General features: G+C 35.7%; 2 protein-coding genes across 2 annotated transcripts; one reads left to right on the forward strand and one right to left on the reverse strand.

The window, feature by feature from the left end:
- Positions 1–285: 285 nt before the first annotated feature.
- Positions 286–1,829, reverse strand: LOC112999773 (cellulose synthase A catalytic subunit 5 [UDP-forming]). The gene is made up of 5 exons (XM_026126083.1): positions 1,770–1,829; positions 1,533–1,658; positions 1,294–1,431; positions 991–1,114; positions 286–305 (listed from the first exon to the last, which is right to left on the reverse strand). Exons 1-5 carry the CDS (start codon positions 1,827–1,829, stop codon positions 286–288), a joined length of 468 nt encoding a protein of 155 aa, XP_025981868.1.
- Positions 1,830–5,750: 3,921 nt separating this feature from the next.
- On the forward strand, positions 5,751–6,425 carry LOC106796401 (secreted RxLR effector protein 161-like). The gene has a single exon (XM_014768660.1). It carries the CDS (start codon positions 5,751–5,753, stop codon positions 6,423–6,425), a length of 675 nt encoding a protein of 224 aa, XP_014624146.1.
- The last annotated feature ends 14,420 nt before the right edge of the window (positions 6,426–20,845 follow it).

The raw sequence follows: 20,845 nt of genomic DNA on the forward strand, positions 1-20,845 counted from the left end.
TACTTTCTTTTTATTATTTATTTAGAGTGGACGACCTTGTTTTGAGCCGGGATAATCTTACCTTTTATTAAAAAAAAAATTCTATTATGTTTTCACTAAGTGGATGTGAACCTTTATCCTTTTGAATTGATTTAAATTAAATGTGTTTAAAAAGAAAAATTATTAATTAATTTTGCATGTTTTTTTTTCTTCTTTTATTATTATGTGTTTATAATCTTTTAAATAAATTTTGTATGATTTATTTAATTAGTTAGTTATAATTGTAAGGGTAGAGGGTGTCACACCTTATTCCTGCTGCCTTAAGCCTGTAATCAAATATAAACAGGGTTAAATAAACAAACAACTCAGGCCAATATGAAATCAAACTTTTTGTTTCTCTTAATTGGAAACAACCAAAGGAACAAGCCTACATGCACAACAAGTATACAAAAAAGACTCAACAGCTGGCAATGCACAATAGTCAATTAAGGGAATCGAAGTCAAAGGATAAACAACTGAGTTTAAGGGAGTTTAAGGCAATAGGCAATTAAGGGAATTTAAGGGAGTTGAAGCTATGAAAACAAATGATTGCCCAAACTTCTTCTCAAACTTCGATTGAGACATTAGTGAGACTTCTCATTATGTATTTTTCCTGTGGTCAAGGTTTCAAGACGAATACAAAGTGCCATTAAAAAACTAATAAGTTGGATAAGCATACGAAGACCGTAAAAGTATGCACATAAGTACATTATAATAGTCAATCAAATCTCAACCAAATGAATCTCAAAGTACTATCTGTGTCTGGTCTTACATATGAATGTTTCCAAATGAAACACATGGCTAATTTGAGGCATTTCGTACCTTTAATTCCCACTTCAATATTTTGTAGTCCTTGCATTTTTTTAAAATCATCCTTATTCTTTATCTTCTTTTTCACACTTGACTTTGCTTTAATCTTTTTCTTCTTAGATCCACAACACACACATTAGCACCATTTAGGCCAATAGTTACATGTCTTTCTAGGTGTTGTCTTCAATGTAGAGGCATCATATTCATAGAATGCTTGTCTCCTGAAGACACACCCAGTTCCCACATATATTGGTCCTTGGATGCCTTCTAAACCTTTCATGTTGATCTATACACATTGAAACAAATGTTAGTTTTTCCTTCAAAGCAAACTGCAAGGTATATGAATGTATATTATATATGCACAACCAACAATAGAAAATTTTTACTTACAACAAAGAACACAACATTGTGATTCAAGTATCTATCATGACAGTCAATCCCATCAAATCTTTAAGGAAACTGTACGCAACATATTTTTTTCCCTGATGTAGGATCCATCATGAAGCACATGGCTTCACGAAGGGCCTTACTGTTATTTATGTAGTGATCACAATCAACATTCAGTACATAAGGAGCATTGGAGATTATTGTTGAAACTCTCACCTTCACAATCAATCAACAAAGCATTACAAAAATGGTAAGGAAAATCGAGAAAGAAGAAAACTGAAATAGTTTTTAGATTTATAGTGAGAAGGACACTCTACCAAAGCATTCATAGCTCCACCTTTTTTGTGGTGATGATATTTAGCTCTTTTCTCACGAGACACATAGACAAGATAAGGTAATTCATTTCCTTCCATGTCACGAACACCATTTTTACCAAGGAAAACCTGCAAAATACCATCACAGTTTAACACTTAAACTCATACGAACATGCCATGTCAACAAAGCATTTTCAATCTACACATAAGACCAACATTGCATCATAACATGGTACTCACTTGTATCATTCCGTGATGATCTCTGACATTATTCCTAGGCCATGGAGTACCATTCTGCATTAATCCTCACTTTGAACTCTTCATACTCCTTCTGTGTGAACACAATTCAGAACACCAAATGCAACCTCTTATTGAATTAGAACCAAATAGAAAAAAAATGAAAAATTATAGATAGCAGTGAAGTAAAGGAGAAAACTTACAACAATTCTTTAGGTGTTTCTAATATTATTCTTAAATGGGAATTGAAATTTCGCTTCAGTAATCCATATTGATTTTTAATGCAAACCTTTGTTAGGTGAATTACCAACGAGAAACTCCAGTTTTGATAGGAGAACACCACCAAAAACACCTAAGAACCTAACCTACATCTAAGTTTTGTCCTAAAGTAGAAATCTGCAATTACTCGACTTTCCATTGGTATAAACTATGTTTCTCAATTAGTCATATTGTTGAAGATTAATCTAGAAAAGTATAGATGTATAATTGGTGGTCCATTATCTAGAGAATTCTACATCTATGGAGATGTTGTAGTGTGTAGAAACTTCTTGATGGATGTAGAAAAATATCTTATTATCTAAAGTCATAGAAGCACCTAGAACATTATAGAGATAAATGGTAGATGATAGATGAGTCTAGAAGACTCTAAGACTAAGTAGTATAGAAGTGTGTAGAAATCACCTATGTAACCTATATAAAGGCATAAGTTGTAGCAAGCCATGTAATGTAAGTAAAAAGAAGCTAATAAGCACAATTCAAGTTAAGGTGTCAATCTTCTGAAAATTCATCCTCTTCTTACTCCCATCATTTCTATCATACATTTCTACCATATCCTTCCATAGAAAAAAGGCATAACCACGTCCCATATCCTAACAGTGGCATCAGAGTAGTGTTGATCCTATGGCCTTTGCTACATCACCTAGCCCACCAACCTTCAACTATAACCAAACCTTAGTTCCCATATTTAATGGGGAAGCATATGATTATTGGAGCATCTAAATGCAAACTCTATTCATCTCACAAGACTTGTGGGATGTTATAGAGAATGGCTATCCAGTCCCAGAAAGCCAAGAAGAATTGGCTACGTGGACAGTAGCAAAGCAAAAGGAGTACAAGCAAAACAAGCAACATGATGCTAAGGCTCTGCTATTCATCCAACAATGAGTTAGTAGAGAGATCTTTCCAAGAATCATGCAAGCAAAAATGCAAAGGAGGCGTGGGAGACTCTGAAAAATGAATTTAAAGGCACAAACAAGGTAATTTCTATTAAACTTCAATCTTTATGGAAGGATTTTGATACATTAATAATGCGGGAAGATGAATCTATACAATCTTTCTTCTCGTGTCGCTAATATCTTCAATCAAATTAGAAGTTACGGGGACACGATTAAAGACAAGAAAATAATACTAAAAATATTAAGAAGTCTTCCTGTAAAATATGATCATATTGTGGCTGTCATAGGAGAATCAAAAGATTTATCTAAACTCACTCTAGTAGAATTAATGGGCTCTTTAGAAGCTCATGAAGCTAGAATGAAAAGATTTGAGCAGCCACTAGAGCAAGCATTCCAATCTAAAATTAATATCTCTAAAAATGATGGAGATAAGAAAAATAACCATGGTAAATTTCCTCAAAAAAGAGGAGGAGCATTTACTAATCATGGTAAAAGGAGCGGAAAAAAATGGAGTAATAATGCTTCAAGCTCCTATTGCAAATTATGCAAAAAAAATAATCATGATACAAATGATTGTCGGTACAAATGCAAAAAGTGCAAAAGGCACCTACACTACGAAAAAGATTGTTTTTACCGACAAAAAGAAGAAGCAAATTTTCTAGAAAATAAAGAATTCCTTGATTATACTTTGTACTTCGCTTTATCTTCTCAAGAATCAAGGGATGTATGGTATGTTGATAGTGGTTGTTCAAACCACATGACAAAAAACAAAAGTTGCTTTGTGCAACTAGATGAGACAATAAAATCCAAAGTTACACTTGGTGATGGAAATGTTCAAATAGTTGAAGAAAAAGGCACCATTGCTGTTAAAACTCAAAATGGTAGCCAAAAATATATCCATGATGTTTTTTATGTACCAAGTCTTACTCAAAATCTTCTAAGTGTTGGTCAACTTATTCATAAAAATTATAAAGTCATCTTTGATGATGATAAATGTAATACCATTGATAAAAGAAAGGGTCAAATTATTTCTATCAAAATGGCTCCTAATAAAGTATTTCCTCTATTTATGCCATTTGGGCAAAACAATGCATTGAAATGTGAGAATATGGATGAGTCCATACTATGGCACTTGAGGTATGGTCATCTAAACTTTAATGGCCTCAAATTATTAAAATAAAAAAATATGGTGCTTGGGCTTCCTTTTATATCATCTAACCTTAAAGTTTGTGAAGGTTGCATTTATGGCAAGATGCACAGGTTACCATTTCCAAAAATATCTTGGAGAGTTAAAGCTTCACTTCAATTGGTGCATGCTAATATCTGGGGACCATCAAGTACCCCTAGCTTTGGTGGAAGAAGATATTTTTCCCTCTTCGTTGATGACTACACCTGAATGATGTGGGTGTACTTCATCCAACAAAAATCTGATGCATTCTCTAGCTTCAAGGAGTACAAGGCCTTAGTGGAAAAGCAAAGTGGGCATTCCCTCAAAATCTTGAGAACAAATCGTGGGGGAGAATTCAATGGGCACATATTCATCAATTTTTGCAATGATCATGGCATCAAGAAGGAGCTGACTGTTCGTCACACTCCACAACAGAATGGTGTCGCTGAAAGGAAAAATAGAACCATTGTGGAAATGGCTTGATTGATGCTACAACACAAGAACCTGCCAAAGAATCTATGGGCGAAAGCTGTTAGCATAGCAGTATACATCCTCAACCGTTCTCCAACTAAAGAAATCTTAAATATGACGCCATATGAAGCATGGTTCAACAGAAAACCAACAGTTGATCATTTTAAAGTTTTTGGATGTGTTGCTTATTCGCACATTCCAAAGGAGAACCGATAAAAGCTCGATGAAAAAGGAGAAAAATGCATCTTTGTCGGCTATAGTGACCAATCTAAAGGTTATCGATTATTCAAACTAGATTCAAAGCAGCTCATCATTTCTAGAGATGTCATCTTTGACGAAGGAGCAAGCTGGAAATGGAGTACTGAAGTCAATGAGACGCAAGAAGCAACCAATCCAAGCCCGTGCACACTACCACCATCACCAACACAACATGACCAACATCACCAGCAAGAAGAAGTAGAAGAAGTCCCACAACAATAACTTCGAAGATCAGGAAGGCCACACAAACTGAATCCAAAATACGCAAATGTAGGATTTTTTGCCTGTGAACCTCAAAAGTTTGAGGAAGCATCGAAAGAAGAAGTTTGGAGAAAAGCCATGGACGAGGAAATCAAAATGATAGAGAAAAATCATACATGGGAGCTTATGCAAAAACCATAAGACAAGGAGATCATTGGCCTGAAATGGGTTTACAAAATTAAATATAATGAGGATGGAAAAATCCAGAAACACAAAGCATGACTTGTCGCTAAAGGCTATTCACAACTTCCAGGAGTTGATTTCAATGAGACATTTGCTCTCGTTGTGCGCATGGAAACTATCAGAACTGTACTAGCCTTAGCTGCACAGTTGAAGCTACAAGTCTACCAGCTAGATGTAAAATAAGCTTTCTTGAATGGAGAGATTAAAGAAGAAGTCTACGTGGAGCAACCACAAGGATACAAAGTTCAAGGAGAAGAAGACAAAGTATATTGCTTGAAAAAGGCGCTTTATGGTCTCAAACAAGCTCCCTAAGCATGGAATAGCAAAATAGACAAATACCTCGTCGAGCATAGATTCCTCAAAAGTCCAAGTGAGTCGTCACTATATGTGAAGATGCAAGGTAATCATTTCTTTATTTTGTGCCTATACGTAGATGATTTAATCTACACCGGCAACAACTCATAGATGATGGAAGAATTCAAAAAGGCTATGATGCAAGAGTATGAAATGACCGATCTTGGACTCATGAGATATTTTCTTGGCATGCAAGTCAAGCAAAGACCTGAACAAATATTTATCTCGCAAGAAAAATATGCGGATGACTTACTGAAGAAGTTCGACATGCAAGATTGCAAACCACTTGTCACACCTATGGCGATGAACGAGAAGCTTTCAAAAGATGATGGGCAAAACAAAGTTGATGCAACAGTTTATATAAGCCTAGTCGGTTCACTAATCTACTTAACCAACTCAAGGCCAGACATCGTACATGCAGTTAACATTGTGTCTAGATTCATGAGTAACCCAAGCAAAACACATTTTGCAGCAGCCAAGAGAATCCTAAGATATGTCAAAGGCACAAAGGATTTTGGCATTTTGTACGAGGCAGATAGAGACTTTAACTTGACAGGTTATACAAATAGCGACTGGGCAGGAAGAACAGATGATAGAAAAAGCACAAGTGGATATGTGTTTGTTCTAGGAAACAAAGCAATATCATGGGCATCAAAGAAGCAAACGACAGTTGCTCTATCATCAGCAGAAGCAGAATACATGGCTGCAACAAGCGCTGCGTGTGAAGCAACATGGCTCAGAAAAATTTTGCAAGACGTACAACAAGACTCCAATAGTTATTCATTGTGATAATATGTTAGCTATTGCAATGACTAAGAATCCAGTATTCCACAGCCGTACAAAGCATATTGATATTAGATACCACTTCATCAGAGAGCTCGTGGAACATGGAGAAATCAAAATGGAGTTCTGCAAGACTGAAGAACAATTAGCAGACATCTTCACCAAGCCAATTGCAACAGAGAAGTTCATTAAATTCAGAGACATGCTTGGATTTCAAGACTTTTCTAGATTAAGGGGGAGTGTTGAAGATTAATCTAGAAAAGTGTAGATGTATAATTGGTGGTCCATTATCTAGAGAGTTCTACACCTATGGAGATGATTGTAGTGTGTAGAAACTTCTTGATGGATGTAGAAAAATATCTTATTATCTAAAGTCATAGAAACACCTAGAACATTATAGAGATGGATGGTAGATGATAGATGATAGATGAGTCTAGAAGACTCTAGGACTAAGTAGTATAGAAGTGTGTAGAAATCACCTATGTAACCTATATAAAGGCATAAGTTGTAGCAAGCCATGTAATGTAAGTAAAAAGAAGCTAATAAGCACAATTCAAGTTAAGGTGTCAATCTTTTGAAAACTCATCCTCTTCCTACTCCCATCATTTTTATCATACATTTCTACCATATCCTTCCATAGAAAAAAGGCATAACCACGTCCCATATCCTAACAAGCTCCACATGGAGCTACATCATGTGTTATCAAGAGCATCTTCGTCTAGGTGATGTTCTTTTGCTTCCTCTATCTTTTTGTTCGGTCAATTCACTTTAATTCCATGTTCTTCATCTTATTTTCCATGTATATCCTCCATTTTCTTGTGGTTTGGTGTTGTTTAGATTACATTCAAAAAAATAAACCGATTAAATCTAAGATCTACACTTGTTCTTGCATTTCTATTATTCAAATTTTATAGATCTACTCTTAAATCATATTTTTGTGTTGATTTTAGGTTCTATCATTTTTCAGTCATAATCTTCTTATGTTGAACCTTTGGATCTAAATTTTCTTCCAAAATATTGATTAGAAAAAAAACACAAAAATCCAAGTGTAAATCACTTAATCCATGTTGTCTTAGAGTCATGTTTAATCATAATAATTGTCACATTATGTTCTAAGTTTGTGTTGAATTTTGATTTTGTTGATTGAATTATAGATACATTTGTTCATGTATTCTTGTCATTTTTATCCTATCTTTTGAATTTTGAGTCTAATTCATGTATGCTATTTAGTTCATAAAATGTTCTAAATCAATTCCTAGAAGTAGTCTTGTTGTTGAACTTTATTTTTTTTTTCTAAGTTTCCTATATGATGCCTATGAAGAAATTGAGTTGTGGTGTTGAGTTGTGGCTGAATTTGTGAATCAAAATAAGTGTTAAGCTGTCTTGAATTCTATTATTCAAGACATTTGAGCATAAGCAAACACAAGTTGTAATTATCCAAGTCTTAAGCAACATAAACATTATTCTTGATTTTTAGGTTGAAATTGCTGGTGCTGACAGCTTGAACATACAAACATATAAAAATTACTGGGAATTGGTCACTACAAATTTATGAGCTGAAATGTTTACCGAATTTTCTAGACATCTGGAAAAAAATTAGAAAAAATGAACCAAGTGATTTGGATAAAAGGAAAAAATACGAAAAATCACACAAGTTTGTAGGAAAATCAGTGTCCAGGAAAAAAAAGTGAAAGGGAAGTGTGCTTGTTGTTTTAGCTCGAAATTTGTTCTATAATTGGTGCCTATTTTATACCAATCTTAGTTTTGAAATTTAAATTTATAATTAGTGTGAAATCAAGTGCCAAAACTAGAGGTTTCTTGAGTCTTATTTTTTTAGTTTTTTTTACTCTACTCTAAAGTCATTCTAGGTTTCTCTTTGAGTCCTAGCTCGCTTTTGTGTGCTTTTCATTGCTTTAATTGTTGAATAATCTTTGAAAATTTGTCTTGTTAAAAATCTATTGGTTTAGTTTTCATTTCATTTTTTTGGTCTTTGGTTATTGCTTGTCTCTTTGTTTCCTTGTTTGTGAGTTGCCATATTGGGAATTGGAAAGAAAGATTGGTGCCATCCCTTGAAGAATTTGAGTCAAGAAGCAAGGGGCCAACCATCTTAAGAGCTATTGGACTAAGAAGCACTCCAAATTGAGTGAATCACCAAAGAGAGAACAACCACCACAATTGAGGACCATTTTGTAATTTTGTAATTGGCAATTTACCTACCTTCATTGCTTTCAAGTTTTGTAACAAAAAGACCTTTCATTGGAAGTCTGTTGGGAGCCTCCAATAGGTTACCAAACTTTCATTTATGTGTAATAATTTCAGGCAATTTTCTCTTAGAATAGTGAGTGTTTTGTTGGGAACCTTAAATGTGGTCATCCATACACTCTTAGGATCCGCCTAGTTTACATTTCTTGCTTATTTTCTTTACTAGTCACACCTAGTTTATCTTGTAATTACATAATACTTTATTCTTGCTTATCATGCTTATCTTGAGTTCTTTTGAACCCTAGATTTTACCTTTTACAAACCCCCAACAAGAAAGAACCACAACTTAGGAACCAACATGAGTCATTATTCATCTAGTGTTAGTCATAAGGATCCTCTATCTAGAATCTTAGATGAGTTTAGTTCCCTCAAGTTATGGAAAGAAAAACTAGTAAGAAAGTAAAAAGGAAAAGAGAGGGTAAAAATAAATCAAGATGAGAGAGAACAAATAAGAGAAGAAGAAAGAAGAAAATAATGAAAGAAATGAAAAGAGAAAAACATGCCTCCTATAGTAGTCATGATTCTTGCAAGAGTTTAAGTGAAGAAATTAGTGACTATTATAAAGGGCGCCATAGTTCACATTCTAAACATCACTCCCAAAGAAGATAAAAGGATAGAAGGCCTCAAGAGGTTAACATTAGTCTCTCATATTTCGATGGAAAAGATAATGTTGAGGCCTACTTAGATTGGGAAATAAAGGTTGAACAACTCTTTGCTTGCCATCATATAAGTGAAGAGAGAAAAGTTCCATTAGCTACCCTTAGCTTTCAAGGGTATGCCCTCTATTGGTGGACTTCACTTGTTAGGGAACGAAGGATTCATAGGGATCCTCCAATAGAGTATTGGAATGATCTTAAGAGTGCCCTTAGGAAGAGGCACATTCCCTCCTACTTTGAAAGGGAGCTTATGGACAATCTCCAAAGGCTTAGACAAGGGAGTATGAGTGTTGAAGAATATAGACAACAAATGGAACTACTCCTTTTAAGAGATGGACTTAGGGAGGAGGAAAGAACAAGCATAGCTAGGTTCCTTAGTGGACTTAATATGGAAGTGAGGGACAAGGTTGAACTCCTTCCATATAGGGACCTAGATGAGCTAGTCCAACTTTGTATAAGAGCGGAGAAACAACTTAAAAGAAAGTCTTCTTCAAAATCTTATGGCTTTCATTCTCATCCAAGGAAGGACCAAGCCCAAGGAATTTTGGGGGTTGCACCTTCAAAACCCAAGGAAGATAAGGGTAAGATCATAGAGAAATTCACCCCTAAGACTAGTTCCCAAGAAAGGACTAGCAACATTAAATGCTTCAAATGTCTAGGGAGAGATCACATTGCCTCTCAATGCCCCACAAAGAAAACCATAATTATGAGAGGTCAAGAAATTTATAGTAGTCAAGAGGAGACTACTTCTTCCCCTTCCTCTAGTGGAAGTGAAGATGAAGTAAGGGGTGAAGAGTCTAGTGAAGAAGTCTACCCCCATGAAGAAGGTGACCTCCCATTGGTTAGAAGGCTCCTTGGAGGTCAATCTTGTGATCTATCTCAATCCCAAAGAGATAACATCTTTCATACAAGATGCAAAATTTTAGATAAAACTTGTTCTCTCATTATGGATAGGGGATCTTGTTTCAATTGTTGTAGCACAAGATTGGTTTCCAAGTTGAACCTCACTATCATTCCCCACCCAAAACCTTATAAACTTCAATGGCTCAATGAGAAAGGGGAAATGATAGTTAACCAACAAGTGAAGGTACCTTTCTCCATTGGGACATATAAGGATGAAGTTAATTGTGATATAGTTCCCACGGAGGCAGGGCATATTCTTTTAGGAAGACCATGGCAATTTTATAGGAAGATAACAATGGTCTAACTAATGAGATTACCCTCACTCATCTTGGCACTAAATTTGTGTTGCATCCTTTAACACCTTCACGGGTGGCCAAAGATCAACTAACTATGAAAGATAAGAGGAATGAAGAAGAAAAACTAGAAAAACAAAAGAAAAAGAAGGATAGTAAGGCCTTGTCTTCAAAGGACAAGGGGAAGGAAAAAGAGGAAAAGGATTCCTCCAAGAAGATTGTGAAGAAGGAAAATCATTTTGCAACAAAAGGTGATAACAAAAGAGCACTCTTTCTTAAACAATCTTTCTACCTTCTCCTATCATGGGAAATATCCCTTAGCACTGCCATAGCTCTTGAGCTTGAGGTTATTCCTCAAGTAAAGGAGTTGTTGGATGAGGGTTTAGTTTGTAAGAGTTTAACTCCTTATGCTTTGTTGGTGCCCAAAATAGGTATTATGAGGCACCAAATCCCTATGATAGGTGGTATGATGAATGAGTTGAGTGGTGCAACCCTCTTTTGTAAAATCACCTATGCATCCAACATCATCATGATTCACATACATAGGGACTCATTAGGTAGGTTTTTTCTTATTTTAAGTTTCAATACAAACTTAGGTGCTCATATGGGACACCTTAGGTTTGTCATACTTTTTGGTAGGAATAATCAACATGAAAATACTAAAAAAAAGTATTTTTTGTTGCATTACTTTCCTTAATTTTTTAAATAATGATCAAGTGGTTCCCACGAACCCTGAGAGAATAAAGGTCATTCTTGAGTGGCCTACTCCACCAAGTATAAGGAAAATCTGGGGCTTCCATGACTTAACAAACTTTTACAAAAGGTTTATCTCATATTTTCTATACTTGTAGCACCACTCATTGAGTTGGTGAGGAACCATGTTCCCTCATGGGAAGATGCCCATAAAATGGGTTTACAAACCTTACCTTACTCTAACATACCAAACTCCACTAATTTATTCTTTTTAGAGGTGTTGAGGGAAGAAACCCAAAGTTTCAAGAACCTCTGGATTTGAGGTCATATCCTTTTCAAGGGGGAGGGAATGATGCAATCCTACCCCCCCCCCCCCCCCCAAGGGCATTGGATAGAAGACTCCAAGAAGATTGGGCCAGAGATGCAAGAGAAGGTCCTAGGGTTCTCATGAGCCTTAGGGTAGATTTCGGGCCCATGGGCTAAGTATGATCCCACTTATCTTTGTACATATTAGATTAAGGTTTCATTATTTTTGGGCCTTTTATTTATGGCTCCATAATGTCGGTAGGGTACCCTAGAAATGTAGGATTTTTCAGCCCTTGTATTTTAGGGCACCTAGACTAGTTTTTGTATTAGGGGTAGTTTTGTAATTTCACTTGAATTAAATGAATATTTGATGTGTGTGTTGGGAAATAAATTTAATTGAATTGGGAGAAGCTCAATCCAATTAAATTTTTGAGGGGGAGGTGAGCATTTGCTTGCTACACCCCATTGCTACATCATATAGTCACACCACTCTGTGCATGTCCTTCATGCTTTACATGTCTTATGACACGTGAGTACACTTAGTGGAGAATCTTGGAGTTGATCTTGGATTAGTGGGCTGAACCATATCTTAAATTCACTAATCATAATTAGTGAAATTTTGGCTCCACAAATTCAAGTGAAATTTGAATAAAAATTCAAATTTCCCTCCAATTTTGTGTGACACTTAGGTTATAAATAGAGGTCATGTGTGTGCATTTTTCAACTTTGATCATTTAAGAATTACACTTAAAAGTTCAAACATCATTTGAGGCACAAAATTTTGTGCTCCTTCTCTCCCTCCCCTTCCACTCATCTTCTCCTACCTTCAAGCTCTTATTTATGGCTTCCTATGGTGGTGAGCTTCTTCTTGACTCATATTCTCCTTGAAGTGGCGCCTCCAGTCATATTTCTTCGTTCTCCATTCTACTGCCATTCATCTTCAAGAAGCAAAAGACTTCATTGATGAAGAAGATCCAAGCCCTACAATCTCCACATGGAGCTACATCACATAGGCCAATAACAAGCTTCAGAATAGGCTCAAATCATTTAGCTATGTTCGTTAGGGAAATCACTATGACAAATTAATCACAATTTCATAATACATGGATAGAAATATGAGCAGAAACTTGAAATAGTGGCAATCAAGGAAGGCACCTCACAATAATCTATATTTATTGACACATAATTGTCAATAATAGTACAAACTTGTTTACAATATTTAAACAATTGTATAGAATACAGTACATTCGTTCTTCCTATGTCATGTTTAACTTTCTACATCAGATGATTTTAACTTTTAAAAAATATGATGCCCGTTTCTTGCAAATTGTTGTCATGGTCTCCTTGTCTAACGACGTGTCATCCCCAAACCACTACAGGTTATAATATATAGAAGTTAGTGACGTAGATATAAAATGAATTACAAATGATACTCAACAAATAAGGAATTTGGACATGTAAATATACCATGGTCCAATCAATGTTCAACTCCCCACTTACTATGTTCCACATCCAATGCATGACGTAATAGCCATACACATAGCCTCCGGTTTGAATGTGACTCTACATTTAATATGAAAAATTATTACATAACAATGTACATTACAAAGTTACAAAATATCAGCAATACAAAATAAAAATTCATTATATGACTAACCTTGACTTCAATTCACTTAGGTGCAGCTTGATCAGTATGACCATGCAAAGTAGTCTTTAATGTGTTCATTGCACAACTTACAAAAAAAAAACATCAACGTATATACAAGGACAAACTATTTATGTATCAATGTTTAATAAGGTCACATTAAATGAGTTATATATTAAAACTTAACTTGTCAATAGCAGCTTTGATATGAATATCAGGCTTCTTACATAATGAACAGAACCAGATGACAACATCCTTCATAGGACACAAAACAACCAGCAGCCAATGGGCCCTAAATTTCAAATGAATTACATACGTATAGCATAAACATTTTTTACAGGCATTTCATAAATTTAACTTACTGATTTAAGTAAGCTCCTAGGTAAACCTCTTGTTGGGATTCGTTAACCCATGTTTCAATGTATTGTTGAGATTCACCACGTATATCCTTTGCATTGTGTATGGACTGAGGCTCAAAGAATCCATACACAGAAACATGACCCAAGCTTGAACTCCACTCATCCATAAACCTATTAATAAAATTTGAAATTAAATACAATGATCATGTATATCATAACGAATATTATTAGTAGTCAATAAATAAGGAATTTACTTACATTGTTCAAACATTTGTGACCTAATATTATTTCATTTACATCAACATATGCTAGGAAGACGGATGCATATACATCTAGAATCCGAAATTTAGTCCCATCAAACAACAATTCAATAGGCTTATCATAAATATCACAAAGGCTCTTAATCAGCTGACGCAAGGGATCATCTACAGCAACATCATTTGACCTTCGAACAGGTACAACCACTTTGTTTGGAGTAGTAACTGAATCTTATATGGTTAATGAAAATAACAATTAAACTGATGTTGGTAACTAATTTATATCAATCAACCATTGTGTTACTTCATGTAAAACAAAATAAACATTACCTCATGTGATACAAGTTTCACAAGCTAGGTCGGCAATGCAATGAATGTCTCAAGGGCTTGCCTGACATATGTATTTCTGACATCGGGAATGAGACTTGAGCATCACCATCGAAAAAAATTTCAACACTTACCCTTACCACATCATCTGCATAAGCCATAGTGTGTATGGTGGACCCACCCTCTGATGGAAGCTTGCTTGTGGAGCTTCTATGGAGGCTGGATCTTTGAGCTTCAATGAGGTCCTTTAATGGTGGTTTTCCACCATGGAGATTCAGCGAAAGACAAAGGAAAAGAGGTGAGAGGAGGCGTCATCCACTAGGGAATAAGCCATGGAAGAAGGAACTTCACCACCAAGATGAGCCTTGGATAAGAAGCTTGGAGAGGAGGCTTCAATGGAGGAAAAGAAAGAGGGAGAGAAAGAGAGAGGAGGGAACACGACATTGAAGGAAGAAAAAGGGAGAGAAGTTGAACTTTGAGTTATGTCTCACAAGACTCTCATTCATCAAAGTTACAATAAGTGTTACACATGCTTCTATTTATAGACTAGGTAGCTTCCTTGAGAAACTTTCTTGAGAAAACTTCCTTTAGAAGCTTCTTTGAGAAAACTTCCTTGAGAAGCTAGAGCTTAGCTACACATACCCCTCTCATAACTAAGCTCACCTCCTTGAGAAGCTTCCTTAAGAAGATTCCTAAAGAAGCTAAAGCTTAGCTACACACACCTCTCTAATAGCTAAGTTCACCTCCTTGAGATGAGAAGCTAGAGCTTAGCTACACACCCCCTATAATAGCTAAGCTCACCCATATGACAAAAAACAAGAAAATACAAAAAAAGTCCCTACTACAAAGACTACTCAAAATGCCCCGAAATACAAGGCTAAAACCCTATACTACTAGAATGGCCAAAATACAAGGCCCAAACGAAGGAAAAACCTATTCTAATATTTACAAAGATAAGCGAGCTCATACTTAGCCCATGGGCTCGAAATCTACCCTAAGGCTCATGAGAACCCTAGGGCCTTCCCTTGGATCTCTAGCCCAATCTACTTGGAGTCTTCTATCCAATGCCCTTGCGGGGTAGGATTGCATCACCCTCATATATTTTTCCCAAGGCCACCAAGTGTGTAGAATGATCACGTTGCACATACAATCCCATAATCGGTATAACAATAGCAACATCTTCTTCCCCTGATGGGTTGACACTAGTTTCAGCGTTACTCCAGTTTGTGCTCACACGTGCACCAATTTCTGTATGTCTGCCTGAATTGGGGGTGAGTACTATGATCCCCTTAGTGAAAACTCAATTTTTATAGCCTTTTTCAACTCTTGTTTCATTTTCTCAAGGCTCCTTCAATTTTCTTCTTCAATCTGATTCCTTGTTTCTTTCATAAGGTTTTTGATAATCTCATTCCTCCACTATTCCTTAAAGCTTCCAATTATCTCAGCCAACTGTTGTTGGCTAACGGATGTGGAGAAGATGCTAGAGCCACGTGATGCCCTTCCATAGTATTGACTAATCTTCACACTAGACTCTATCGCATGAACATGACCTCCATGGTTCGATCGCCCAATGACAGTGTTCAGTATGTCATCACGACCATGAGGAACAAAGCTACCCTATGTAGTATGCTCTTCTAAGGAATCTTACATGAAGGATGACATAGACAAACATCAAATGAGGTCGTTGTTAGTATTAAATTTAAAAAACATTCAAATTCAATATTAAGCATTAACTCACTATTTTATCATATATTTCTTGTGCTGACTGAGATGTCATATGGCCATAACATTTCGTGCGGACCACCTTCCACATAACATGTCTTTCAATTGGAGATGGGGGTCATCAATAAATCTTGTATTCTCAGTCAGCATTGCTTCCTCCTGTAGTCTCCCTTTTCTCGTCTAATAGCTTCTTCTCAAGAAAATCATAACCCCCACGAGACAGTACGTGAGGGTAGTCATTGTGTTTTTGAATTGCCTATGACTTTTTCCTGATTCCCTATCATGGCGTATATATAATTTTCATCAATTGAATTCAAATGAAATGGTATATTGGAGAAGTGATATTTAAAGTTAAACGCATGCACGCCTAACCTTCCAGTTAGGTGTCTGGCGAGTTGCAGCAAGTTCTTTCTAAGTTTCGGGATCTAGATCATACTTTGATGAAGGATCCTGTGTTTGTTGCTCGTCAGTGTTAGCATACATAAATTTGCTGGTCAGGGTAGACTTAAATTGCCTCCTTCTTGTCACCACCATTAACATGACCTTCTTTTTGAAATTTGGTGCTTCCGGGATATCAAATTTGGCTTGCATAGCATAATGCTGCGTTACATTTAATCAATGTGAACATTTTAAATTTAAATATAACAGAAAATTAAATACACCATCTATTACTGGGCTTACAATACTAAGTCCTTTAGAGATTCTGATACATCTTTCCAATTGCTATCTACAATAGGAATCTTTTCTCGAGATAAGATCCCCAAATAGTTGTGCAACTTTTCTTTATGTGGGCCTAATCAAAGGTTCTTAAAGTCAAGCTTCTTAACTGTTGGTCTTGGCTGATCGAAGGTTCTTAAAGTCAAGCTTCTTAGCTGTATCGATTGTCTACTCCTTTTGGATGTAGCCTCTATCTAACCATCTGAATGCAAAGGAGACCTCGGTGGTCTGCCCATGACCCTGTGCAAATAAAATTAATAATTAGTAATGTACATCTATTAAACATATAGTGAATACGAAACAAATTCTAAATTGCAGGAAAAAAAACTATTTGATAGAAATAATGAAAAAAGATAATACATTATGATTTGCATGTACATCATCCACGTCATGATCTTCATTGATTCAAGGAATTCATTGAGAAAAAGCATGCGTCTCACAAATGTCAAGTGTTGAATCATCATTATAGTGATTGATACCACCTGGTCTTCCTTGTAGAACCACCGATAATCTTGAATCACATGGATCTTGGACATAAAACACTTGTGTGGCTTGTTCTGCCATAATGGAAGGTTCGTCCATGTAAGCAACCTTGTTAAGGTCTACTAAAGTAAATCCCAATGGATCTTGATGCACATCGGTATTCCCATTAACCCACTTACACTGAATAGGCACTCTAAATTCACTATAATCAACCTCCCAGATTTCTTGAATCACGCCAAAGTAAGCCATGGATGCTCGAATTGGGTTGTTGTCTGATGCACTGTAAAAGTGATCGGAATCAGCATCAACACTCACCCCACTATTTTGCACAGAACTTTTATCATCCTGTGACTTCATATAGAAGGAATAATTGTTGATGTCATATCCCTTCCAAGTAGGAACATTGAGATTTGGCCTAATAGCTAACAATCTTAATGTTTTGGAAGCACTATCATCAGCAAAGATTGTTTGTCTAAACCACTTGATGAAAGTTCTATTGTGCTCTTGCAACACCTTCATCATGTTCATTTTTGGGTGAGTAACTGTGACATTTTTTTTAGCCTCTATGTACGTTAACACCTTTGTTGTGTTGTTTAATATATAGAGATGTGCGTGTGACACCTCATGTCGACTCATTGGGACAACATTGTATCCTTGTGTACCCTTACTCGTCGTGTATGCTCATGTCAAGTTTCAGGAAGACTGACAAGTTTAACTGTTTCAATGTACTAGGAGCAAAACTCAATAAATTCTTCAGCAAAGTACCTTTCGACAATTGAGGCTTATGGCCGATATTGGTTCTTGATATAACCCTTTAACACCTTCATGTATCACTTGTGACACCCTCTACCCCGACATATATATAAATAAATATAATATATTGGTAAACAAAATCACATGGATAAAAGGTTCACATTCACTTCAATTACCAAATAAAACTCATTAAAAACATATTCGGCTCAAAATAAGGCCGTCAAAATTTACAAAAATATTTTGTTAAATCAGTGAGGTGAAATAAAATAGACTAACATCATAAAATTAACATAAAAACTTGAATCCCAATGTCACATCTTATTAGAGCATTGTGTCCCGACGTCCTTCAGCACAATATTCCTTAAAGCAGTTCACCTAGTCATCTGCTCCCCCGAACACAAAGTTCAAGATCATCACAGGATCCAAACACAAACAGCAAACTGGGAGTGAGTTATCACATTCCTAACTAATAGAGAAACAAGACAACTAGATATACATATCATATAAACCAAATAAAACTTACTTCCACGTAATTCATGTAATTCCACCACTTTGTCATTCAAAGTTCACTTTTCATCCATCAATCACACTTTTCAATCATCAATCACACTACACAAGAATCACACGCTCTGATCAAGACATAATAACACCTCAATTTCATAATAAACAATTAGCAAGCGCATGAGACAATTATGCTAAGACTCAAGCCTACATGCAATGTGGTACCATGTCAGTGAAAAATCACCCTGGGGCACTTAGGAGTACATAACAAGACACACCACACAATGGGTTTGCCAAGTCACTCTCACTAAGTAAGATCATAGGGAGACCAGTCAGGGTCACGATGTTTTGCGAGAATGCTCCAACCATATGGGATCAGCATAGGCTTAAAGGAGCACTCAAACCCAGTGACCCCCAAGGCCTACACTCCGAAGAGTCCATCAGGGCCTCTCCCTCTTGATTCAGGTCCAACCCCTAAAATCATCTTAGCACACAGACACTGCTAGTGAATTATACAATACCCACGACCTCATACTCATGTCTTAAACACGTACAACATATTGCGCTACAATTTAACACTGGTTCCTAAATAGGAACCTACACTTTCTCTTTAACACTGGTTCCTGAATAGGAAACCTACACTTTCTCTTTAACATTGTGCATTTACACTTTTCTCAAGATAACACTGGTCGGGTTATTGTACAATTAACAGCTTACAACACAAATAATGTCACATCAAGAGTTAATCACACACTTATTCACAATCAAAACTCATTCACAATTTCACATCTCATAATGCCACAATCCATCATCACATGTTTTCACGTATCTCACAATTCAACACCTGTTCTACTCTACACTTTTACTCAATCTTAATAACAATATTATAATCTCAAGGCAACATATTATTCCACAATTCATCACATATTTCATTTATAAGCACTGCTCATGAATTATACAATACCCTCACACTCATGTTTCAAACATGTTTAACACAATTGCGCTACAATTTAACACTGATTCCTAACTAGGAACCTACACTTTCTCTTTAACACTGCGCATAAACACTGGTCGGGTTATTGTATAATTCATAGCTCACGATATAATTAATGTAACATCAAGTGTTAACACATCCACTTATTCACAATCGAATATCATGTCCACACTTTAACATCTCATAACATCACATCAACCATCTCATAACATTCCTAATGATATTCATAAGGTACAACATACACATGTTCATGAAATTTAACCATAATATTCTACAATATTATTTTGGAATCATACTATAACACTCTACAATATTATTTACATAAATTATTAATATAAATAACTACCTCTATATCTATAAACTAACATACATCATATTGAATCACAAATTTCAAAGTAAGCTTTCAATGCACAAATTCTAAATAATTATATGAACACTTTGGTCAGTTTCAATTATGATATTATTTTTTAAAAATTATATATAAAAACCTAAACAGCAAAAAAAAAAGAGAAAATACAAAATCAATATCTCTCTCTAAATTTCTCCTTACTTTATTTCATCAATTCATATTAATTAGAAAAAGTATTCGATTTATAGGGTTCACGCTCAACACAATAGCATATCAATTTCACAAAAATTGGTCTGTCAAACATATATAATTCACTGTAATAATTATAAGGATAAAATGAAAATTGTAAAAATACCCCAAAACCCATTCCAATTGATATCTCTAAGGATCCCTACACATGTTCTCACTAATTCTCAATATCCCTTACCTCTAAGCGGACTCACGTGTCTTCCGACAGCGACAACGGCATCTCTAGCGGTTTCCTGAGATTCCTCCAGTTTTTCCTCCGACTGCTCTGATAGAGTTCCCAAACGTCAGAGAGACAGAGGAGGGATTGAAACCTCCACTTGTACTGTCTTCATGCGATTCCTTTTTTTCCCTCCTCGAACATTATCTAGCAAATCCCAACGGTGAAAGTGTGACAAATTAAATTCTTAACAAAATATCCAAATTTTATGAAAATCCAACGGTTAACAAAACCAAGATCGTAATTTTACTGAGACCATTATGGGTTTCTGCGGGAAAGAAAAATGCTACAATGCGAAAGGTATTCTCTCAGCTCAAACATGATATCAAAATTCCCAACGGTGAGAATTCTTGGAATTTGGCTGCAAATGTAGTGCTCAAATTTCACGACGATCCAACGGTGAACGAGTCCGAGATCATTGTGTTTCTGAGACAGGTTAGGTGGCCTGCAGGAAAAAGAGAGGGTTTTGGGAGAAGAGAGAAGAAACAAAATTGTGAGGCAGAGGAGGCTGAGGAATCAGTCTGAAAACTGACCTAGCATGTTGCTATTTATAGCTAGGGTCATTTACGACCTATTATTTACTCTATTTATTTATTTATTATTTATTATTTTATAAAAACAAACTTTATTTTATTCTCTATCAAACAAATAAATAAAATACAATTTTTATTTTCTCTCAAATCATTATTTTAATTAATAAATATATCTCCTTATTTATTTATTTATAAAATCTCATCTTT

Source organism: Glycine max, chromosome 16 (assembly GCF_000004515.6).
Source record: "Glycine max cultivar Williams 82 chromosome 16, Glycine_max_v4.0, whole genome shotgun sequence".
Taxonomy (NCBI): domain Eukaryota; kingdom Viridiplantae; phylum Streptophyta; class Magnoliopsida; order Fabales; family Fabaceae; genus Glycine; species Glycine max.

What these genes read in the sequence shown, in the direction of transcription:
- LOC112999773 (XM_026126083.1), bottom strand. Translation starts at nt 1,829, where the DNA reads ATGCAGAATGGTACTCCATGGCCTAGGAATAATGTCAGAGATCATCAC. An exon ending in GTGGAGCTATGAATGCTTTG is followed by an intron (nt 1,432 to 1,532) that starts GTAGAGTGTCCT and finishes TTGATTGTGAAG; the next exon opens with GTGAGAGTTTCAACAATAAT. An exon ending in GACAACACCTAGAAAGACAT is followed by an intron (nt 306 to 990) that starts GTAACTATTGGC and finishes ATTTGATTACAG; the next exon opens with GCTTAAGGCAGCAGGAATAA.
- LOC106796401 (XM_014768660.1), top strand. Translation starts at nt 5,751, where the DNA reads ATGGAAGAATTCAAAAAGGCTATGATGCAAGAGTATGAAATGACCGAT.